Source organism: Rhinoraja longicauda, chromosome 6 (assembly GCF_053455715.1).
Source record: "Rhinoraja longicauda isolate Sanriku21f chromosome 6, sRhiLon1.1, whole genome shotgun sequence".
Lineage (NCBI taxonomy): Eukaryota > Metazoa > Chordata > Chondrichthyes > Rajiformes > Arhynchobatidae > Rhinoraja > Rhinoraja longicauda.
The window spans coordinates 61,237,948-61,263,292 of NC_135958.1; the positions used below are offsets into that span (position 1 = coordinate 61,237,948).

Sequence of the window (25,345 nt, forward strand, 5' to 3'; positions counted from 1 at the left end):
GTAAACAATCGTGGAAAAGTTGTTCATTCCCTCTCCCCAGTTGAGATCTTTTCAGACACTAGCATTTTATCTGGAGATACTAACGGGAAGAACCCCATTGTGGAATAAATCTGTTGTACTCATCCAGTATATGCATGTTATTCACGCTGAAGGTAAAGAACTCGGATTAACAGTAGAAGGTGGCTTGTATACATTGATGACATTGATACATTGCAGCCCAAATGCAACCTCAGTCGCTGCAGCTTGGCGCCAACCCGGAGCATGCGCCCTTCTTAGGGCGGGCACCTATGGATGTTGAACCGGATGGCATCACCCTGCTGCAGCTGAATGCGGAAGGCCTCACCAAGGCAAAGACCACCATCATTGAACATCTGCTACAGACCCACAAAGTCACTGTAATCCTGCTCCAAGAGACTCACGAAAGTGACAGCTCCCACCTGAAGATCCCTGGTGATACCCTGGCCGCCTACATCGAGAGCGACACCCACGGGATTGCCACTTTTGTAAGGAACACAGCAAAGTGATTGCAACGTCCCCTCCTGACTCCGCCATGGAATGGGTGGCAACGCAAGTCGAAGGTGTCAGTTTGAGGATATTAACCAGGGATGGCACATCCAACTATGTGCAGGGATTAAGCAGACTAGGTTCACGTTATTTTGAAGAATGAGAAGTGTTTTATTGAAGCATAAAATGCTTAAAGCCTTGAAGAGCAGGTGAAGGGACAGTGTGTTCCTCTCCAAGGGGTCAAGAACTGGAGTCACAATCTCAAAATAATTGATTGGTCGTTCATGGAGGAAACGAGAGACACTTCCTCACACAGATACTGAACCTTTGTTATTTTCGACCCTACAAGGCCACAAAGGCCTAGTTTTTCCAGCTATACTAAGCATGAATCCAGTTTGCTTATTCCCTGCACATAGGAGGACTTGCGTGGCTCCTCCCCCCTCGGTTGCCTCCAGCCATACCACTTTATGATATCCCAGTTCCTAATTGTGATGACTTGCATATCCTGATTTTAATCAAGGGATATGTGGTTGGTGCAGGCGTGTGTCACTAAACCACCAGCCATGGTCTTATTGAACTGTGGAGCAGATGCAGGAGCTGAATGACCTATACTCACTTTAAATAAGCTATAGTGATGGTGTTCATCAGAAAATGGAAACAAAATGCAAGGAAAATCCAGGAAAACTATGCGTTCTTCAAAATTCCCCAGTTCGTGAAGACAGTATTCCATATACATCTTTCATAATTCTCTGATGTCCTTCGAGAGGATTTCCCTTTCTACTAGTTTTGTTTTGGTGACATTAACAACTGGAGAGACCGTGAACAATTGCATTGCCGAATTTAAAGCTCCCTGATACCACAGAGCATGATGGGAAATTGAAACTCTGACCCTGATCTAATGACCATTCTTGGAGTGTGGCAACTTCAAAGCAACTTCAGCTGCCTGAAGTTACAGATCATGCTTTTCCCACTTCAGTCAAGCCAGGAAGCTTTGATTTTGAGCAGCTGCCTGTCCGTGGGCGTGGGGGGAAGAGAGTGGAAGTTTTGTTGCCTTCCATCACAGTGAGGGGGTGTTTGGAGTCACTGTGATGGATGTTTGTGTTGGGGGCGTGTGTCCTGTGTTCTTTTCTTTTTTGCTGTGTTCTGTGACTGCTGGAAATGTAATTTCGTTCGGTATCTCGGTACCGAACGACAATAAAGTTCTGTACTCTTTGTGTCTGACAGTGAAGTGATCCATGAAGGAATTATTCCATTCGAGATACCAGTATCAGCAAAAACATCTATGGCACAAAGTTCCCCCTTCTACACAAACTGATTTTTTAAAACTTTGTTTTGTTTCATCACCTTTTTTTTTTTTTACAAAAACCCATATGCATTTGCATTCCAACCATAAAGTTCACTGAGACTGTGGACCTCGCTGTATCTCAAACCAGTCGCATCTACTTTTAAACTTGAGTCCAATGTTATTATACACACATAATCACATTTTCCTTGTTTTTGATCCTAATATGAAACTTAAAAGTGCAATCAATTACTAAAATGTACAGCCTCGAGCTGAAAAACAGATTTGGCACAAAAAAAGATAGCTCCATTTTTGTTAACAATTTTCCAATTGGCAGCTTTACGGTCGTGTAACACGATATTGTCTAAATCTCTGACACACTAATACATCGAAACAACACTTCAGAAGGAAATGATGATTTGTTCACTCAATGGTGTTGCCTAAAAGCATCAGAGTTTAATTCTAAATGTTAATAATGGAGGATACTTTTGATCGAATGCCGTACAATTACACCCAAATTATATTACCTGAGATTGTAACCCACACCAAACTTTGCTTTTAGGAACAGCGAGGAGCCAACACATTTAAGTTGCCCTTGTGAGATGACAGCTTTACGATCTGCACAAAGACAAACAAATGTAATTTCTATCGGTTTATATGATAGTAATTTTGTACTGCTCAAAATAAAAATGAATTGCTTGCTTTACGATGAATCTTTCCTTTTAGAAGAATTAATAATACAAGGTCACAGTGTGTCTCACCAGAGCTAACAATAAATTAGTATTTAAATAAAAATAAATAGGGAGCTATCATGAAGAGTTTAACCGACACATACATGAGTTTAAGAAATGTGCTGCCAAACCATTTCTAAAAGTAAACAGCAAAGTGCTGGAGGAACTCAGCGGGTCAGACGGCATCTGTGGAGGGAATGGACAGGGGACGTTTCAGGTCGGGACCCTTCAGATTGATCCACCTTTTCCGTCCACAGACACTGCCTGGCCCGATCCCAAGTTCCTCTAGCACTTTGTGTTTAGCTCATGATTCCAGCTTCTGCAGTTCCTTGTGCTTTTTTCCATTTCTCAAGGTACACTATGAGAGGAAGATGGTGCGGCCGAGTCCAGTCGCCGTCGTGGTAGCTCCGCGGAGACTGTGCGTTTTTTTAACTTGTATGTTCATTTTACATTTACTTTAAATTACTAACACATTAGCACTAATAACGTACGACTGGAAAACTCTCATAAAACTAAACTTTAGCGTAACCGAAGATTTATTAGACACTACTCAACGATCCAGCGTGGCCGATAGAGATCAAGAGAGCGCGCCGCAGCAAAAACAATGGGAGCGTGGCTCCGAGAACAAGTCGGAGAAAACATCGAGGCAGGCGGGGGGGGGGGGGGGGATTCGGAATAGGCTGAGAGCCCAAGCCTTCCGTCCACCTCTGCCCAGCATCCTTCTGGTGAACGTCTAGTCCCTGGAGAACAAGCTGGATGACTTCAGGGCGAGGATCGGATTCCAGCGGGACACAAGAGACTGCAACATCTTCGGTCTGACCGAGACATGGCTGACCCCCCTGGTGCTGGATCAGGTGATCTGCCCAACCGAGTCTTTCACTGTTTTCCGTGCGGACAGAACGGAAGAATCCGGGAAATCCAAGGGTGGAGGAGTTTGCTTCATGACCAACAATAACTGGTGCAACCCAAGGAATATTAAGACGCTTTCTTCTTCCTGCTTGCCGGATCTGGAGCATCTGACTATCTCATGCCATCCATTTTACCTTCCCCAGGAGTTCAGCTCGGTGATCATCACAGCTGTCTATATTCCACCGCATGCGGACACCGACGTGGCACTATCGGCCCTACACGATGTGTTGTGTCGACACCAAAACAAGAACCCTGATGCGGCTGTGGTGGTGGCTGGAGATTTTAAGAGGGCAAATCTCAAAAAGGTCATGCCTAACTTCTGCCAACACATCACGTGTGTCACCAGGGGGGAAAGAACTTTGGACCACTGCTACACGCCGTTCAGGAAAGGCTATACGGCCGTTTCTCTCCCTCCTTTTGGAAAATCTGGCCACACTGCCATTTTCCTGCTGCCGGAGTATAAACAACGGATAGTACGGGAAACGGCAGTGACGAGGGACGTAAAGCGGTGGGCTGACCATTCAGAGGCCATGATGCAAGATGCACTGAGCGATGTCGACTGGAATATATTCCAAGCAAGTTCCAGAGACGTCAGTGAGTTCGCGGAAGCGGTTACAGACTTCATTGCAACAATAGCCAATAACATCGTCCCCACGGTAAGGGTTAGTATCTTTCCTAATCAAAAATTCTGGGTGGACATTCACGTTGCCTTGAATGCTCGCACCGCTGCTTACAACTCCGGCCTGGCATCCGGCAATATGGACGACTACAAGGTAGAGTCCTACTGACTGCGAAGGATGGTGAAGGACGCAAAAATTACGTACAGGGACAGGATGGAGTTGCAGATGGAGCAGCAGGACACCAGACGCCTTTGGCAGGGGCTACGGACTATACCTAACTACCGGTGCAGCCACCCCTCAACCGGAAGTGCTGGCACCTCCCTAGCTGATGACTTGAACTCCTTCTACGCACGATTCGAGACAGGAAACATTACCCCTAGCTCGCCGTCTAAAAACAACACCGCCAGCGCGCTGGCTAGCGAGGCTGGAGGGGGATCCACCGCTGGGGACGTGCATACATTTTCGGTGTCCGAGCACGACGTGAGGAGGGCTCTGACGCGTGTGAATACGAGGAAAGCTGTGGGCCCAGATGGTATATCTGGGCGAGTACTAAAGTCTTGTGCTACTCAGCTTGCTCCAGTGCTCACCACAATATTCAACCTCTCCTTGGCCAAGTCCGTGGTCCCTGTATGCTCCAAAAGATCCATCATCGTACCAGTGCCAAATAATGGCTCTCCAGCTTGTTTGAATGACTACGGACCGGTGGCCCTCACCTCAGTGGTCATGAAATGCTTCGAGAGGCTGATCAAGAACCACATCTATGCCTTCCTCCCTTGCAATATGGACCCGCTGCAGTTCGCATACCGTCCGAACAGAACCTCGGATGATGCGGTCTCCCAGGTTCTGCACACCCCTCTCTCTCTCATCTTGACAGCCAGAAGGGGGGCTATGTGAGGAGGCTGTTCATTGATTTTAGTTCAGCTTTCAATACAATAGTCCCCAACAGACTTGCTGAGAAGCTGCTGAAACTGGGGCTTAACACTCCCCTGTGTGCCTGGGTCCTGGACTTTCTCACCGCCAGGCCCCAAGTGGTCAAGATGGGGAGACATATATCTAACCCCCTCACCCTGAACACAGGATCCCCCGAGGGTTGCGTCCTTAGCCCCCTACTGTACTCCCTGTACACACATGACTGTGTGGCCAGGTTCAGCTCCAACTCCATCATCAAGTTTGCTGATGACACTGTGGTGGTGGGCCTGATCTCCGATAACGATGAGAAGGCCTACTGGGAGGAGGTGGCTGATCTGGCACTCTGGTGTCAGGACAGCAGCCTCCTCTTGAATGTCACAAAAACGAAGGAGCTGATTGTGGACTTTAGAAGGGCTCAACATCCGAGGACGTACATGCCACTGGAGATAAATGGGTCTACTGTGGATAGGGTGAGCAGCTTTAAATATCTGGGAGTCCACATCACAGAGGATCTGCCATGGACAACACACATTGCCGCACTGGTGAGTAAGGCAAGGCAGTGCCTTTACCACCTCAGACAGCTGAGGAAATTCAGAGTTTCTCTGAGGATCCTTCAGTGCTTCTACTCTGGGGCTGTAGAAAGCATCTTGTCCGGCAACATCTCAATCTGGTTTGGGAACAGCTCTGCCCAGGACAGGAAAGCTCTGCGGAGAGTAGTGCGTTCGGCTGAACGCACTATGGGAATTACACTCGCCCCCCTGTAGGACTTATACATCAGGAGGTGCAGATCCAGAGCCAGCAACATTATGGGGGATCCCTACCACCCCAGCAACGGACTGTTCCAGCTGCTACGGTCAGGCAAACGCCTCCGCTGTCACGCTGTGAAAACAGAGAGGATGAGACGGAGTTTCTTCCCACAGGCCATCAGGACTGTTAACTCATATCACCAGGGACTAATTTACTGTATTAATTTATTTTTTGTGATAAAAAAAATTCTATTCTGTTTTGTAGTTTTAGCACATTCCGCAGGCATTGCCACTTTCATTTCACTGCACATCTTGTATGTGACAAATAAAGTAGACTTGACTTGACTATGTTTTCAAATTTTTTCTCAATACAATGGAAGTAGGGAGTTAAAATTCATTTCTCAGTAAAGTTTTTTTTGCAAAGCAGTGCAAAATATCAATTTGCTGGTGAGCTGATCTTTACCAAACCGTATCACTATGACAAACCTGCCAGAATATCAGCTTCATCAATGAAATGAGTGGTCAGTAGTATCACTCTTCCTGCTTTCCTTTTCTTCAGCAAGTCCCAGACCTGCTGCCGAGAACACGGGTCCATCCCCGCAGTTGGTTCGTCAAGAATTAAAACCTTTTAGGTAAACAGAAGGTGAACACTGAATTAAAATATCACACCAGGTATTCCAGAAGAGATAAAGCTGCACGTTTCGAAGCCCTAATTTTTTTGGGTTTAAATTCCTATCGAGAACTTTGCTCAAATAAGACCGTAAGACACAGGTGCAGTGTTAGGCCCTGCAGTTTATCGAGTCTGCTCCACCATTTGATCATGGCTGATCTATTTTCCCTCTCAACCCCATTCTCTTGCCTTCTCTCCGTAGTCTTTGACGCCCTTATTAATCACAAAACTATCAATCCCCGCCGTAAAAATACCCAAATGACCTGGCTTCCAAAGCCATTTGTGACAATGAATTCCACAGATTCACCACCCTTTGACTAAAGAAATTCCACCTTGTCTTCATTCTAAGGGCACGTCCATTTATTCTGAGGATGAGGATTCCTAGCCTCTGCCACGCAGACACAAGGGATTTAACCTTCTTTATATAAAGTGAATAATTGGCAGACAAACAAGTTTCACTTTGCAATGCGTTTTTAAAAAAATGAATAGGATCATTAAGGTTAATATTTTACTGCCAAACAAAATGTACAGAAAATTAGTCAAAATAAAAAGGTTATAATTCAATTTCTGAAATTAATATCCTAAAACTAAATCAGAAGTTCACCGGGTGGCACCGGGCAGCACAACTAGCCCCAACCCGGGCTCCGATCGCCCGGCATTGGGGAGCTGAGATCCCCCGATGTGGGAGCTTGATCGCCCCGACGCAGAGGGCCTGACCGTTGGCTATGGGAGCCAAGATCGTTCCATCAACGGAAGGCTCGAGGCCCCCGACCGTGGGAGAACAAAGAAGGGAAGAGATTGAACTTTTCTTTCGTTTTCCATCACAGTGTGGAATGTGGAGGAGTCACTGTGGTGGATGTTTATGTTAAAATGTATTTTGTGTGTCTTGTTGCTTTTTATTGGTATGACTGTATGGCAAATCAAATTCCTCGTATGTTGCAAAACATACTTGATTAATAAAGTATGATTATGATGAAGTCAACATATATGCAAAGGAAGGGTTTAGAGGTATATGGGCCAAATGAAGGTAAATGGAGCTGGCCCAGCCCGCCAATTTGATTGGCATAGACAAGTTGTGATGAAGGACCTGGTGTTTTGCTGCCTTACAGCTCTATTCTTCCCTCTCAGCAAATAACAATGATATACATTCTGGTAAAAGAAACTGCTGTGCATATAATTTTGGAATGGTTATTCACAATTTTAGCAACTATCAAATGCCTTTTGAAGATGTATGACTGAGTAAAATTAATACTTTGCTATGTAGGAACAATACTTTGTACAGGGGCTTAATACCTTAATAACTTGATATTCTCTTTTACCAAACCTAAAAAAATATAAAATGGATTAGCTAACTGAAGCAGGGCTCTGCCTCATGATTACAAATGTTTAAGCACTGATGAGAAAATAAATTGCAATATCTTTACCATTAATAATATAATTATTCAGCATCTCTGGAGAACATGGATCGGTGACGTTTGCATTGGGACATTTCTTCAGACTAATTGTAGGGGGGAAGGCTAAGAATACGGGAAAAGGGGAGAGACACGGCAAAGCGTGATAGGTTACAGGTTGACACAGGCAAGGGCTTTTTAGATTGGCAGATGGTTGGAACAAAGGCCAGAGATAAGAACAATAGGTGTGTGATAGGTTTGAGGAGTTTTTTGTAAAACTAATATTTTGCAGCAATTTTACACAATACTGTACCGACTTCTAAACCACAATGCAGAAGTTTCTCACTTATCAAAATAAAAGTCAGATTGCATCAGTGCCTCACCTTAGGATCCCCCAAAATGGCGATTCCCATTGAGAGCTTCCTCTTTTGTCCACCGCTGAGTTTTTCTGCACGGACATCCATAATTGCTTCCATATCCAGTTCTTTAATGACATTCAACACCTGATTGAAGCAATCATGTAAAGATTACATTTCAACAGAACTAATCCTATTTGAAGGCATGTATTCATAAAAAACTACACAAGATACGGCACTCAATCACTGCTGAGGAGCACTGTTGTCTCACACTGGCATTATCCATGGCTTGCACCATATTTAAAATCCCTGTAAAATACACACAACTATAAATGAACAACTAAACAAGTTTAGTTTTTTAAAATATTTTTTTCCCTCGCCTCCAACTTCCTCCCCCGCCCCACCTCCTCCACCTACTTTCAGTCTGAAGAAGGGTCCTGACTCGAAACATCACCTATCCCTTTTCTCCAGAGAGGCTGCCTGACCCGCTGAGTTACTCCAGCACTTCGTGTCTATCTTTGGTGTAAACCAACATAACAGTTCTTTGTTTCTACAACTAAACAAATTTCAAGTTTGGGAAAGTATTCATTTGTTTGTGCAAGAAAATAACTGCAGATGCTGGTACAAATCGAAGGTATTTATTTCACAAAATGCTGGAGTAACTCAGCAGGTCAGGCGGCACCTCAGGAGAGAAGGAATGGGTGACGTTTCAGGTCGAGACCCTTCTTCAGACTGATGTCAGGGGGGCGGGACAAAGGACAGATATAGGTAGAGACAGGAAGATAGAGGGAGAACTGGGAAGGGGGAGGGGAAGAGAGGGACAGAGGAACTATCTAAAGTTGGAGAAGTCAATGTTCATACCGCTGGGCTGCAAGCTGCCCAAGCGAAATATGAGGTGCTGTTCCTCCAATTTCCGGTGGGTCTCACTATGGCACTGGAGGAGGCCCATGACAGAAAGGTCATACTGGAAGTGGGAGGGGGAGTTGAAGTGCTCGGCCACCGGGAGATCAGGTTGGTTAAGGTGGACTGAGCGAAGGTGTTGAGCGAAGCGATCGCCGAGCCTGCGCTTGGTTTCGCCGATGTAAAGAAGTTGACATCTAGAGCAGCGGATACAATAGATGAGGTTGGAGGAGGTGCAGGTGAACCTCTGTCTCACCTGGAAAGACTGTTTGGGTCCTTGGACGGAGTTGAGAGGGGAGGTAAAGGGACAGGTGTTGCATCTCCTGCGGTTGCAGGGGAAAGTGCCCGGGGATGGGGTGGTTTCGGAGTTGAGAGGGGAGGTAAAGGGACAGGTGTTGCATCTCCTGCGGTTGCAGGGGAAAGTGCCCGGGGATGGGGTGGTTTGGGTAGGAAGCGACAAGTGGACCAGGGAGTTACGGAGGGAACGGTCTCTGCGGAACGCAGAAAGGGGAGGGGATGGGAAGATTTGGCCAGTAGTGGGGTCCCGTTGTAGGTGACGGAAATGTTTGTTTGTGCATGTTGTGTGTCCAGTTTCCAATTGGTCGAAGAGTATCTTTTCCTTACAATTACATCATGTTACGTCATGACAAGTTTCAATTCACGAAATTAAATCCTCAACATGGACAAGAAATTCAAAGTCAAAAGAATTAGGTATTTGTAAAGGCACACACAAACTTTGAAGACATTGATTTTTGCTGACTGACAATATTTTGTTTTGTGCACATCATTCAACTCAGAAACCCGTGTAGGACAGAGAACTGTAATTTGGAGTAATTTGACAATCGTCTTTCCAGTGGTATATTCAACATTTCTTCTCACCCCTCCCCACCATGCTTCTGAAATACAGATTTTAATTTCAAACAAGTATCTAGCCAATATTACTACATTATCAAGAATAAGTATAAATGTACTCACTAGGTTAATTCCTTACATTCGTGGTCATATAATTAAAAAATGAATATATGCAGCTGACAAAAGAAAAAGCATCAAAAATGGTGTTTTGAAGACTTGCCTCTTTATCAATCTCTTTTGCTGCAATTCCCTTTATCATCGCAACTATTTTCAAATGTTCCTTCACTGTAAGACTGTAGAACAGGACATCAAATTGTGGGCAAACACCAATCATCTTTCTGATTTGAATTATTTCATCCAATTCAGAAACTCTGTATCCATAAACGGTTGCACTTCCTACGAGATTGGAAGAAAAATGCACATAATATGGACGTGAACAAATTCTCAATGCATTCTAATTAATAACTCATAATTTTGGAGCTATAAATACATTGGCCTTGACATTCAATTGCACCAGCCATATTTTTCATACTATACATCAAAGAATTTAAATTTTAAACCCGACTACTATCTACAGAAGCACACTACAAGTCCTCCGTGATTATGAGGCACGTAGAGAGGTTGGACATGCAGTGGCTTTGAACAATGGACAACACAAAACTGGCCTTAATTGTCTAATTAATTTTTCAAGAACAAATGCAAGGCCTAGGCTTCAATGTAGTAAGATTTAACCGCAAGGTTCAGGCCAGCATTTGCATCAGTTTAATGGACGGCCTTTTATTTAGTTGCTGTAGGGAGATCCAGTTGTTGAACGTGCTCTGGTCTTCATTGAAACAATGTAATTCCTGGAGTAATCATCGTGGCTGCCACACCACTTGTCCCACTCTCCCCCAGCAGCTGATCATCACCACTCCCTGACACCTCATCTCTTGTGGATCCTCCACCCACTATTCACTCTACTATAGATTCTATACTGTAGTCTCCCCCTCCCTCAACGGAGTGAGAGGGGAAAGATCCCAGTGTAAGATTGCACAGTGCTTATCACTATGGAAATGGAATGAGAACAGGAGCCATAGAGACAGTCTTATAACATGGAAACAGGCCCTTCAACCTGCCTCATCTACACCAAGTTGCCTACTTGAGCTCGTCCCATTAGCCCACGTTTGACCCTTTATCCCTCTAAACCTTTTCTCCCCATGTACCTGTCTAAATGCCTTTTAGACACTCCAACATAGCTTTCTAAGAAGGCACTTAACCATTAAATATCTAGCAGTTTCAAAAAGCGCTACGACACAGACTACAGAACCTTCCATCCTTCGATCCTCGATGAGTTACAGGCCTGACTTTGAGTTCCTGGTTTCGGAACCCAGGGTTAGTGCCAAGAACCAGTGGAGCACACCGTGGGAATCAAGTGGATAAGACAGAGGAGGTCTGTGCCGCCGCTGGTCAGCAGCCTGAACCCCGACAGTGATCCCATAATCTGCATCTGAATGATTACACACACCAATCCTTTTGAGAACAGGCCTGGGGATGCTCAAGACCTATTGGCCATCCCATGGATGGGACAGCTCGTGGAACGTATAGAGACGTGACAGAAGAGGAGCTTGCAAATCTCTCCGTTGTATGCCGTGCTTACATTTACAACAGGCAAGGCAGTCAAATCAGTTTTGTTACAAATCAAGGTCCATGACGACTGCTTTCTTTTTAACCACATTCTCATCCTGCTCTGCCACTTGTAACTATTTATGCAGATATGAAGCCTGATTATTATTGCATTTGCCCATTCGTTCTACTAAATTGTAACATTTTGTATTTTTCTACATGCCACCTACTGCCCAATCAGCCTGTCTTTAGTTGGAAAAACAGTGCTGGATAAGGCCTGTCCATTCCCTCCACAGACGCTGCCTGAACCGCTGAGTTCCTCCAACACTCTTGTTTTTTTACTCAACATTCCACCATCTGCAGTTCTTTGTGTCTCCAGCCTGTCCATATCCTCTTTTCAGGCGATCACTATCCTCTCAATTCACTCCAGTTCCAAGTTTTCTATTGCATGCAAATTTAGAAATTGGGGGAGGATTGCCATGTTGTCTTCAGCTCTGGCGCATGCGCAGTTGGGGGAGGGTTGCCATTTTGTGTTCAACTCCGACCTCACGCTTGACGCCCGATTGGCCCGGGTGCCCATGTGGGGGGAGTGCCAACACTCCCCGCTCTGATTGGTCATCGGCGCATCCCGATTTGCTCCTGCCGCTCACGCACACGTGGGGTCCATTGATTGGCTCCAACCTCCCGCTCGATGCCCGATTGTTCCAGGTCCCACGTGGGGGGAGCGCCAACGCTCCCCACTCTGATTGCTCGCCGGCAAGTCCTGATTTGCTCCTGCCGGTCACCCCACGTGGAGTCCATTGATTGGCTACAACTTCACGCTCGATGCCCGATTGGCCCGGGTCCTCATGTCGGGTTGAATGATTGGCTCCGACCTCCCGCTCAACCGCCAATTGGTCCGGGTCCCACATGGGGGGGGGGGGGGCAGTGGTTTCTTCCCGCTCAAAGCAACTGCTGTTGCAGTCGAGCTGGCGCTGCTGCTAAACGGGGGCACAGTCTCAAGGATCTCCAAGAGAGGATTTTATCCATAAAAAGCAAAAACATTCCAGGTAGGATTTATTTTAATTTTAAGAATAAAACGGCATTTATTTCAAAGAACAAACGCGATTTTCCCATGTCACGATGGGAACCCAACGAGGAATGGGCGTTGAGTTGGATGGAAAAAATGCGGCGCTTCCCGTTTGCCTTCGCCGTCTACGCCGATCGTCGTCGTTCCCGCCGCTCAACGCTGCGCGCATGGGGCACAGGTAAGTGGCTTTCGCCGCCAATGAGTCCACGGATTGTTAGGGTTGCTGTGTGCGCGGTTGTTGCTCCGCGCCTCCGCAGTTGAGGCCCGTTTATGTTGAGAGGGGATGGGGTTGGTGAGTGGGGGAGGGTTGGGGTGGGAGGGGAGCAGTGGAGGGGGAGGGGGGAGTGGGGCGGGTGGAGGGGAGGGAGTACTAGGGGTGGGAAGGGGAGTCGTGGGGGGGGGAGTAGGGGTGGGGAGGGCAATGGGGGTGGGGTAGGGGAGGATGTAGTGGGTGAGTGGGGGGAGAGGAGGGGGGATCAGGGGGATTGAATGGGGGAGGGTTCTAGACCAATACAGGAGAGGCTTTGAGTCCCCAGCTCGCTCTGGCTGCAGCGCTGGCGCCACGGAGCCGAGGTGAGTAGCACCCTCTCCCCTTCCCTGTCCCCCCTCCCCCACCCACGTCCCCGGGAGACATTCCACGCCTGGCCGCCCATTTTGGGAAAACACCTCGGATCCATCTCGGCCTCTTTATTTTACAGAGCATATTTATTTCATTGAGATTTATTTATTTATTTTTAAAAAACAATTTATATTAAAGAAGAAACGCGATTTTCCCAAGTCACAATGGAAACCCTATGAGGACTGGGCCCAATGGGTCCACTTTGTCACTCCTCAACTTGCTTTTCTCCTGCAGTTTAAGTCACATCCCACACCCTTGTTCACTTTCAACCAGATCAGCATTCCTAAGATAACGGAGCAGTAAACAAAGTGCTGGAGTAACTCAGCAGGTCACGCAACGTTTCAAGTCGGAATACTTCTTCACACAGGTTTGTGCAGAGTGAACAGTTGTGCAGCATGGTTGTGAAATGCATTGTATGACAATTAGCCAAACATTTTTTCCATGACACCATTTAACCCATTCCTCTTAATTAAATGCAGTTCAATTGTAGAGAATGCATCTTAAGATATCAGTCTGAAGAAAGATCCCGACCTGAAATGTCCATGCCTTCCAGAGGCTGCCTGACCTGTTAAGTTCCTCCAGCACTTTGCATTTTGCTCAAGAAACCAGCATCTGCAGTTTCTTGTGCCTTAACAGCTGTTATGCTTTTATTAATTTCCACAGACATAGACACAACGACCGGGTGATTGATTGATTCTGAAGCCGCCCTTGGTGATGCACAACTGCTTTCTTACCATCTGAGAGAGGACGCAGCCCCGCGAGAATGTTAATTAATGTTGTCTTTCCAGTTCCGCTGTGGCCCAACAGTGCCGTAATCTGATCTTGATAGATATCAAACGACAAACCTGCAAATAAAATGTAAAATGCATGCATCTCATGAATGCTAATGGAATGATTTTTCTTCGTAGCCTTAAAAGAAAATCAATGTTTCCAGTCTTTTGTTCAGTTTCCAGCCATGAGATAAGCAAGATCACGATTCACTCCTCTGCACATTTCTTCCCTCCACTTCCAAATCATTGCCATTGCTCAGCAAGGCTACGTTTGCAGCACTTCCCAAACCCATTGCCACTGCGATCAAGAAAGCATAGAGCCGTAGAAAAAGGAAACAGGCCCTTCGACCTACAATGTCCAAGTTGGCATATCGGGCCAATCCCACCTGCCTGCATTTGGCCAATCGCCCTCTAAACCTTTCCTATCCATTCGCACGGGCAACAGGAACATGGAAACACCTTTACCATGGCTTCCGCTCCAAGTCAAATATCATCCTGACTTGTTACTATATCAGTATTCCTTTATCAGAGTTCCAATCCTGTGACTCCCCATCCAACACTTGGGGACACGTTTAGCAGAAGGATTGCAGCAGGTGAATAAGGTAGATTCCCCCCCACTTCTCAAAGGCACGGGTTGTGTCCGTGAAACCCACATCCCACTGATCCTGAAAAAGGGCAACTGAGCAGATAATCACAATGTTTGGATTTCGCAGAATAAGACATCACAGAGGCCAATTCTCCCAGCTTGCCAGATCCTACTCTTTACAAGATCTAACTGTTATGTTTCATTGACCCATTCTTTCTCCTCTCATTCTGTTCAAATTCACAGTCTTCACCCCCTCAGACAGTGCATTTCACATCATAATCCATGTAAAAGCAGTTCCCTACCCCACACTAATTTTGCCATTAACTGAGAAAAGCACTAATACCAGAAGGATCTGGTCACCATGGGGGAACTCAATGGGTCAGGGAGCATCTTTGCAGAGCGTGGACAAATGGCAGTTTAGGCCAGGACTCGGCTTCAGATTGACAAGGGACCCAACCCGAAATCTCGCCTGACCATTCCCTCCATAGACGCTGCCTGACCCACTGTGAATTCCACCGGCACTTCGTGCTTTGTTTAAAGTTCCAGCATCTGCAGATTCTTGCGTCTTCATTGTTACCAATGGCTGCTGCTACAGACTACTGTAGCAGCAAAGTTGTATTACTGCATCCCCAGGCCAACTCACCTACTGTTGCTTATTTGGGACACACAACACAGGAATCCAATGGCAATGTGGACAATATAAACATTGCAAGAGGAAATTTCAACTTCAAATCTAAATTTAAAAGCATATTCTTCACACCACTGAATTAGAGCAATTCAATGTCTCACAAAGTCATCTTGAATTTGCTAAAAAACAAAAGTTACCCACACCACACCCCATTAGTGATGGAAAAAGTTGTTAATCAAATTTTCTCCGAGGATCCAAAGTAAAATGTTAAATTTAATTGACCAAGTGTTAAAAGCAACAATGATCTTTACAGAAAATACATTGACAAACATTGCCACACCCAAAGATATATAAAAACATGCCACTTTATATAATTGTTATCCCTCAACAGAAGCAACACGGGCAGTGAATCAGCAAGTGAAATAATATATAGAGCATGGAAGCCAATGGGAGCACAGACCTTTCAGAGCTTCCACCTTCTTCTCCTTTCCCTTGTACCACTTGTGCACATCATTCAACCTGAAAAGCATCACACACTCATCAATATTTCAACCGGCTACTACACATAATTTCCTTATTGGACTACAGAATACACCGATTCCTCATTCAATGGAATACTGCTGCCCTCTTCTTGCACTGCTGAGGAATTGTTTTTATTTTATTTTTTAATTATGTTGAACAAATGTACTGTTTTTTCTTTGCAGTCCCCTTTTCTTTCAGAATTTGTGTAATTTATGTATAATCTGTTTTTTGAGTGCTTGTCCGAGTCTGTGTGTCTGTGATGGTGCTGCAAGCAAGATTTTTCATTGTGCTTGTGCATGCCAATGAATTTGAATGATGCATTGCTAATTCTTAAAGAGTCATTGGAGCTCTGTCCCAGACTGGTCTCCAAGTTGCAATGCAGTTATTGATATGACTAATGTGATGGTTCCAACCTCATTGGGCAATATTTGAATAATAATAACAGAATAAATCATGTTACAACAATTATTAGCCAAACTATTAGTTTCCTTTTCAAAAAACATACCAGATAGTGATTCAGAATGCCAGATTTCCACGAATGCTGCATGCACAATCTAAGCAGTCCTGGAAAAACAGTTCTAGCATTCTACTGCAGACAAGCACATTGGTTCGAGCATGGTACAATAAAGGCTGAGGCTGCACCAACAGCAACATTTTTGAGGTGCTGTACAATTTAATCAAAAATATATTTTTTCCTTGCCAAAGCTGAAAGAGTCCTTTTTGTTCTTATGTCTGAGCAACAACCAATCAACTAAACATGAAAAAAATATAAAGAAACAGCCTGCGATACAAATGGCTGAAGCAAGTGTTGCCACTGCAGCCTCCTCTCTCCTCACCTCACCTAACCCCACGTCCCCTCTCCGTCAGATTATCATAAATCTAACTTTCAACTGCTTATTTCACCCACTGGCTCAAGGTGGTTTCCTAAAACTGTTGAAGAATTTAAATGGAAGTCAATTTGTTTCTTTCTCCTAAAGTTATAGGTCAAATGATAACATGACCAGTTTATCTAATGGGTTTACTTGATCCGTTATCCAGCGAGTGTGTTAGATATTCCACTTAGTCTTTGAAATTAACATCTAACTAACTTTTTCATTCTTCTGCACCACAGGTGGGTGCTGCTTGAACCCACCGCGAGAATTTGCCATCACTCAAACAACAATCACATTTGATTCATCCAAGTCTTGTTTTACAACTCAATCTAAAATAGTCACTTCAATCTTTTGTGGACCACACCTTGGCTTTTTTATTTCCCAGTGAATATATGATACCACAATTAGTATTAATTTTTGAACACATTTCCATGCCCAGTAGAAGCTACAACAAGCAGTGCTGACTTGATGACCATCAGACTGCCACAGTTCAATCTGAACCCAGAAACCCAATATGTTGAAGAGAACAGAAGGAATTATTTCTCAATCATTGGTGCTAAATAGAATCACATGGCTTAAGTGTAGTCTATACACTGCTGACCCATTACATTGCATGTTTAGAGCTAGAAATGTTCCTGCTGTCTCCAGCTCGGCTAACTGTTCATTCTCTCTCATCTGTGGGTTGCTGTCCATACCTGATTGCTTCTTTTCCTTTAAACTCTGCAGGCACTGCTTCCACCACCTCACTGAATGCAGATCCTTGGCCAAATTCATTTTCACAATCAATTTGATCGTAATGTTTCTCTTTACGGAGCCAGTAAGAAGGCCGAAGGAAATAGAAAAAAGGCTGGCGTTGCCCATATTCACCTAGAAAGTGAACGGAGGAGAATTTTTAATGATAAATACTGAATGCAATACAAAAATATTGTGTAGGAAATACTATTCAACATGCTCAACAAACATGCTCAACAAAATCTTAAGTACACGATAAGCCTTGCTGAGTGACAAAGCAATAATAAAGCAATCCTAAGCAAAAAAGAACGTTAAATATCTCTGAGGCAACAGAGGACTTCAAGGAAAATGACAGATCTTGAAATCCAGCACTATTTAATCATATGCGTATCCTCTTTAAAAAGTTATTCCACACTTTTCCTCTGTAAATGACAACGGCAAACATTCAATGAAGTGGAGATGGTCGAGAGTTTCAAAATCTGGAAGGTAAATATCATCAACAATTTATCCTGGACCAACTACAGCCAAAAGCATACTTTACTTATTCAGGAGACTGTGGAAGTTAGGCATGTCTGCAACAACTCTTACCAACTTCTGCAGATGCACCATGCAAAGCATCCATTGGGGTTGATTCGCAGCTTGGTTTACCAATCCGACAGAATAAATTATTATTCTCCAATATCAAGCATGGAAGATTAACCATCTACACAACACAATTGTCTCTCTAAAGATTTCATAGATTTTAATAAAGAGTACAATACAAGATGAACCTGAAAAATAAAGGTCCCAGTATTAAATTTGAAAATGTAATTTCCCCAATGCGTGTGGCACATTCCATTTCTGCAGTATTCAACAGCTGCCTCTAGAAATGATCAGTTCCCTTAGTTAAACAGGAATTAAACCAACAGCTAAACACAACAGTACAATAGATTAGAAAATATAGTTATCCTATTCATGTTTAGCTATCCTGAAATACAAGATTACAAACAAAACTTGAGGTATCAAGATAACAAAAAAAGGGCTCCTCAAATCTTCAAAATCCATGGGGAGAAGGAACAGGAAGGAGCCTGATAACTATGAATGCCAAGTTCAAAAACAGCTTCTTTCCAACAACCATCAGGCTCTTGAACAATGCACAGCACCTAACCACTACCTCAGCATCTACAATCTCCTATGGACTGTCTTTGATTGTACTAGACTTTAGCATTATTGTGGTTACTTAACAGTAGGATTATTAATTTATTGTATTTTTTATATTATATTTATGTTTTTTTGCATTAACTGATCAATTAAACTGCAGCAAGCAAGAATTTTATTGTTCCGTTGCTGGTACACATGACAATTAAACTCTTGACAAATGTATCTTTTCAAAATTACATTTTTAGGCTTGCAATTTCAGATTGCATGTTTTACTTGAGATTTGATTTAAGAGAGTGTACTAATAGAATTGATTCTTTTGTACAATTGGATTTACATTGTACAGCTTTTTAAGTGGATGGTAGCCAGAAAATCAAATGCAATCGCAGAAGATGAACAGTAATGGGAGATCCAAGCGTAGACTCTGGCAAATGAAAGCTTTGGCCTTTCAGTGCCATTCAGGCGAGTAACTGTGGCAGAAGCAGGGGTCCTGCAGTGAGGGCCTGAGGGGTTATTAGCCTGGGCCTTTTGGAACAGATTCCCAAAACCAATGGACCGTTTGCGTATTCATAAACTAAGTAAATCCAGTCAGTTTATGTGGAAGTATGTTTACATATTATCTGGTTAATCTGTTTTTGATGTGAGATCATGTCTTTAAAAGGTATCTGCAATTTTTTTTCAGGATCGGTCACCAACACTGAAAATTAGCTGTTTGAAAATTGCAGTCCTGACTATTTGTTAATTTCTACAAAGAATATAAACCGTCTGAAGGAGGAATTTTGAACTAATTATAGAGCTACACAGCAGAGAAACAGGCCCTGCAGCCCAACTCATTCATGCCAGCCAAGTTCCCTGACCAAGCTCATCCCACTTGCCTGCGCCTAGCCAAATTCTTTTATATATCATAAGCATAGCTACTTCTTCCACTTCCTCTGGCAGCTTGTTCCATGCTCACACCACCCTCTGTGTCAAAATATTGTCCCCAAGGTCTCTTTTAATTCATTCCCATCTCATCTTAAACCTGCCTTCTAATTTTAGTCTCCCCTACCCAGGGGAAAAACTGACAATTCATCTTACTATGCCCCTCATGATTTTACAAACCTCTATACGATCACTCCTCAGCCTCCTGTCGTGAAAATCACCTCTCCTTATAATCCAAACCATCCCACACATAGTAATATCCTTATAAATCTTTATGGCAAACTTTCCAGTTTAATGACATCCTTCCTATAGAAGGGCGACCAGAACTGTATACAGTACTCCACATGTACAACGGTAACATGACGTCCCTGGGCAATGAAGGCAAGTGTGCCATCACCTTGTTCACTGCCCTGACCACCTGTGGCACCACTTTCATGGGCATCCAGGAGACCGGCCAAGTTGCTCCCAAGAATGTTGGTGAAGTTCAATGAAACCCCAAGTGAGCAAACAGACTGACCCCTTACTGACCCCAAAGTGGGGATTGCAGAGAACGAGCAGCAAAAATAATAGAATGAGTCTCATTGAGGATTAATTATTGCAGATATAAAGGCAAATGTTCCTGCTTTTAGTTAATTTGCAATTAGTCTGAGTCTGTAGGAAGATAAATAGGATGATTGACAGAGACTGGGAAGACTATGCAAACCCTTAAATCCCTGAAAAAATATTTGGCGATATAGTTTGACACTCAGTTGACTCAATTAGTGTAAGAGTATAATGGAAATTAATCCCATGACAATGAACAATCAGGATTGAGGTTGTGCAGGATCCTGGAGTTTACAACAAATGTAGCAGAGACTACTGTGGGATTCTTGCAAGGAATGTGGAAATGGAGACAGTTAGTCTGCTATTGGTACAGCACTCAATATGGTAGGACAACACATTTCATTCTCCCAGTACACCCAGGTGGAGGTAGGGCCTACAAGATACCAGGGTGATTGTGCAGGGACAATGATTTCAGCAATAGGCTTCTCATTGAAATATAGAAAGTAGGTGCAGGAGTAGGCCATTCGAGCCAGCACCACCATTCAATATGATCCTGGCTGATCATCCAGAATCAGTACCCAGTTCCTGCTTTTTCCCCATATCCCTTGATTCTGTTAGCCTTAAGAGGTATATATCTCTCTTGAATACATCCAGTGAATTGGCTTCCACTGCCTTCTGTGACAGAGAATTCCATTGATTTACAACTCAGGCTGAAAATGTTTTTCCTCATCTCAGTCCTAAACGGCCTACCCCTTATTATTAAACTGTGACCCCTGGTTCTGAACTCCCCCAACATCGGGAACATTTTTCCTGCATCTAGCCTGTCCAGTCTCTGAAGAATTTTATGTGTTTCTTTAAGATTCCCTCGCATCCTTCTAAATTCCAGTGAATATAAGCCCAGTCGAACCATTCTTTCATCAGATGTCAGTCCCGCCATCCTGGTGAACCTACGCTGCACTCCCTCAATAGCAATAATGTCCTTCCTCAAATTAGGAGACCAAAATTGCACACAATACTCCTGGTGCGGTCTCATCAGGGCCATGTACAACTGCAGTAGGACCTCCTTGCTCCTAAACTCAAATCCTCTCGCAATGAAGACCAACATGCCATTGGCTTTGTTCACTGCCTGCTGTACCTGCATGCTTCCTTTCAGTGACTGATGTACAAACACACCCAGGTCTCGTTGCACCTCCCCTTCTCCTAATCTGACACCATTCGTGTTCTTGCGACCAAAGTGGATAACCTCACATTTATCCATATTATACTGCATCTGCCATGCTTCTGCCCACTCACCCAACCTATCCAAGTCACCTTGCAGCCACATAGCATCCTCCTCGCAGCTCACACTGCCACCCAGCTTTGTGTCGCACACAAATTTAGAGATGCTACATTACATCCGTAAACTTAGAGATGTTACATTTCTCTTGCTTCAAACTTTAATCAATTATCCTTGAGCACAGCAAGAAGCTAAGCAGCAAAAATGGAAAGTTTATGGAACCTTGATAAATGAAGTATATTGAAGGTTTGATCAGGAAAAAGGAATCTTACGTCAGATACAGGAAATTAGTGCTGGGATGAGAATGTAGGTGGTCTGAGTAGAGTAAACAATGCAGACAACACGAACATTTGTGGAGACAGGGATAGCAAAGAAGATTGTCTGAGGATATTATGGGGTACATATTAACTGGAAAGTTGGGCAAAAGAACGGCAGGTAGAATATGGTCCAGACAAGTGAGACATAATGAAATTCGGATAGGACATATGGAATAAATGGCTGGGGCCCAAGGAGCATCAATGTGCTGAGGGACCATGGGTTATAAGTCTGTTGGCTACTGAAAGTGCTGACATAGGTGGATAGGGTAGTGAAGAAGACATTTGATATGCTTTGCCTTCACGGGTTGAGGCATTGAGTTTAAGAGTTGGATGTCACGTTGCAGCTGCACAGAGCATTGGTTAAACAGTGCATGGAGTCTTGTGCACAGCTCTGATCAACACTTCAGTAAGGATAGAGAGCAAAAGAACTTCACCTGAAATGAAAGGCTGCTGTTTATCAGGAGTGATTGGATAGGCTGCCTGTTTACTCATGACAATATAGGAGGCTGTGGGGTGACATAATAAGTTTATAAAATTATAAGGGGCATATATGGGATAAATGTCAGCCTTTTACCCCCGCATAGATGAGAGGGAAGGTATAAAGGAGATATGAGGGGTAAGCTTTTCCACATAGAAGGTGGTGGTTTTCTAAGAGGTACCAGAGGTAGATACAATTATTATGTTTAAAAGTTGGTTGCTTAGGTAGGAAAGGCATAAAGCAGTATGGGCCTAATGCAAGCAATGGATTAGCATAGATAGTCATCATGGTCACTAGAAAGGGTCAGTTTCTGTGCTGTATGATTCTCTTCTATAAATAGCAAAGATCTCCACTTACCTCAAGTAACGATATACCAACAAGTGAATTATTCACATGTTAACTTTCTCTTAGCAATTTCTACAAGTCATGTCAGCAAACAAAATATTACCTCATCTCATTTTACATACCCGGGAGGACTTGATCAAGGTATACCGCAATAACCATATACAGGAAACTGTCGAGGATTAGCATGAAGAAAGGGATGTACAAGGGAAATGGGCTGGCTGACAGATTCGAGAACTGAGCACCTTCACCAAGGGCTTCAAGAAGAACAACCTGGCAAAACAAGATCATTAAAATATAATCCAGGAAGAAATTAGTATGCAACATGTAACACAAATCACAGCCGGAGAGCGAAATATCTGCATCTACATCAATTCCCAGCAAGTCATCAGGGGAGATTAAAGATAAATACCTTGCTGGTACAACCGATACTGTACAAATGCAAGTGAATAATTGTCATTAGCTTCACTAGGAGGAAATATTTGATGCACTCTGGCCACTTGGCTTCACTTTCTATGGGCAACATCTACTGGTGCTGACAGGTTATGGATTGAATCTTGGGGTGATGGATGTGTCAAGAAAAGAGATTAAGCAGTTGAAGTCTGTACTCTCCAGGCTGGGAAGAATGAGAGGTCGCATCATGGTTTGGTTTGGCAACTGCTTTGCCCAGAGTTGTGAATGCACCACAGCTCATCACACAAACCAGTCTTTCCCCACCACCCTCCCCAAAATAGACTCCATCTATACTTGGCGCTGCCGTGGGAAAACAGCTAACATAATCAAGGACAACTTGCACCTCAGATATTCTCTCTTCTCCCCTCTCCCACTGGGCAGAACATGCAAAAGCTTCAAAATGTCTACCATCAGATTCAGGAACAGTTTCATCCCCGTTATTATCAGACTCTTGAACGCCCTCTCATATGCTAAGGATAAATATCCCAATGGTCCAAACTACCTTGTGGCAGCCCTTGCACTTAGTTCTATCTGCACTTTCTCCAAAGCTGTACGTTCTGCATTCTGTTTATTTTTTCTGTTTCACTACCTGGTGTACTCATGTATGGTTTCATCTGCCTGGATAACACAAACGTTATCATTGTATCTCATACATACGTGACAATAGTAAACCAATACCAATGCACCTCCTTCGATGTGCCTGGTGTGCAGGAGATGAAGCAGACAACAAACTCTTGTATAAATGCACCAACATGACACAGAGCACATTAACGGGCTTGCCTCATCTTAAATATTTATATCTGATTTCTAGTGTAAGCAGCGGGATAATGCAATGGGCCACAGGCAGAAAACAACAGAACAAATGCAGAATAATTACATCCTCCCAAATAAACTACTTCTGTGTTTCTGAGTACCTGTGAGATTCCAATGCCTAAGGCACTCGGGGAGAACAGACAAAGCAGCCACACTGCAGACACGGGAAAATCTCTGACCAGCACAGTGAGCAGGCTAAATAACCCAAACCCCATCAGCAGCAGGGATCCAACCAAGCCAGCAACCTTCTGGTTCTTAAAAAGTGGAGTCAGCAGGAATGAAAAGGGAATCTGTGGGAGGAAAAAAAAGTCCAAATTATTAGATGCGACATCTTCTCATATGTAACTTTCTTTGTATCACATTGATTTGTTTAACAAATAGTTGCATATGCAGAGACAAAACGTGCTACATATTCTATAGATTCTATCCCTTTCAATGCATTTGCTGATAAACTATTAAATCTTCCACAGATAGAAAATGGTTACATATACCAAAAGAAAACTAGGAAAGAGGTAATACATATAAGAATGACAGAAAACAACCAACACGTTTCCTATATTTTTATAAGAAAGGCTAAACAGGTACAGAGAACTTAAGAACAAAATGCTTAACATTGAATATTGTAAGGATAATAAATTTTTCACTTAAAAGATGCAAACGTACAGAAATTCAGAATATAAATAGTCAACAAGGATATCAAAAGAGTAAACATTTGATCAATGATTCCAAATGACTTAAAAAATAAAAACAATAATACAATATAATTTGATTTTCAAATGGGCTTTGATAATGAGTGGGAGACAAACAATTGAACGGATAGTAAGGTGACTCCAAAACAGGTAATAGGACAGTATCAAATGATGGTGCAGGCTCGCACTGGTGGAAGTGATGATTCACAACATTCAATGCAGACACAAGACTCAAGAAATAATAATTTCCAATTCCAAAAACAATTCCAATAACAAAAGTTTAAAATGGGAAAAGACGAGGCAATTATATTCATTATCGAGAATGATTACAATTAAATGCCACCAATGGAATGGCAATAATAATTTTGTTGTATGCAGTGCTTTCAATGACAAATAATGAGTTATCTCCCACTCATTATCTGATAAACTTGCTGAATGAGTGCTTGAATAGCAAATGCATTTCAGTACATGTGTGGAGCAGTTGGTCAGTCGGTAGGGTGACCAGGCAGGCCACAAACCACTCAGAAAATTAGCTTTTAGTGCAGAGGGATCGGCCGGGCACTATCGGTGTCAAAGTCGCCTGTGGAACGACAGACGTTGCAGTGTTGAGATAGAGTATTGGCCATAGGAGGCAATCCTGAGGGGCTGGATGGATTACTATTCCCATTTTACTATATTCTAAGCAAAGTAGTAAACCTCTTAAAAATCAAAAAGTCAAGGGTCATAAATACAGAATTAGTAATAAATGGAACGAAGGAAGTCAGAAGAAATGTTATTGAAGCTATAGTTAGAATATTGAACTTCATGTCACAGAGCATTTGAAGGAAGCATAATAGACACGCTTGAGAGGATATTAAGATGTTATGTTACAGCATAAATATCGGCAGAGATATATTGAGTTGAAAGGCCTGCTTATATCCTGTAAATTCTTCATAATTCATTATCAGTTTCCTATCTTGTATTAATAAACACAAAAATACCATATTTTTATTTACTAAGTTTGAGCCTTATAAATAATTATCAAAAAAAAATCTATTCATAATAGATAATGAAATATTCAAAACACAGCTACAGACCAACCAGGAAATTAATTGAACATCAAAGAA

The 25,345-nt window shown here is 43.3% G+C and overlaps 1 protein-coding gene across 1 annotated transcript in view; it reads right to left on the minus strand.

Annotated features, from left to right (window-relative positions):
- abca5 (ATP-binding cassette, sub-family A (ABC1), member 5) overlaps positions 1-25,345 on the minus strand; it is a 92,482-nt gene that overhangs the window by 48,474 nt on the left and 18,663 nt on the right. The window contains exons 7-15 of the mRNA XM_078401116.1: positions 23,652-23,840; positions 22,410-22,557; positions 17,234-17,405; positions 15,605-15,663; positions 13,895-14,005; positions 10,091-10,266; positions 8,146-8,265; positions 6,188-6,326; positions 2,314-2,404 (exon numbers count right to left, since the gene is read on the minus strand). Coding sequence (XP_078257242.1) covers positions 2,314-2,404; positions 6,188-6,326; positions 8,146-8,265; positions 10,091-10,266; positions 13,895-14,005; positions 15,605-15,663; positions 17,234-17,405; positions 22,410-22,557; positions 23,652-23,840 — 1,205 coding nt within the window. The remainder of the gene's footprint in view (positions 1-2,313; positions 2,405-6,187; positions 6,327-8,145; positions 8,266-10,090; positions 10,267-13,894; positions 14,006-15,604; positions 15,664-17,233; positions 17,406-22,409; positions 22,558-23,651; positions 23,841-25,345) is intronic.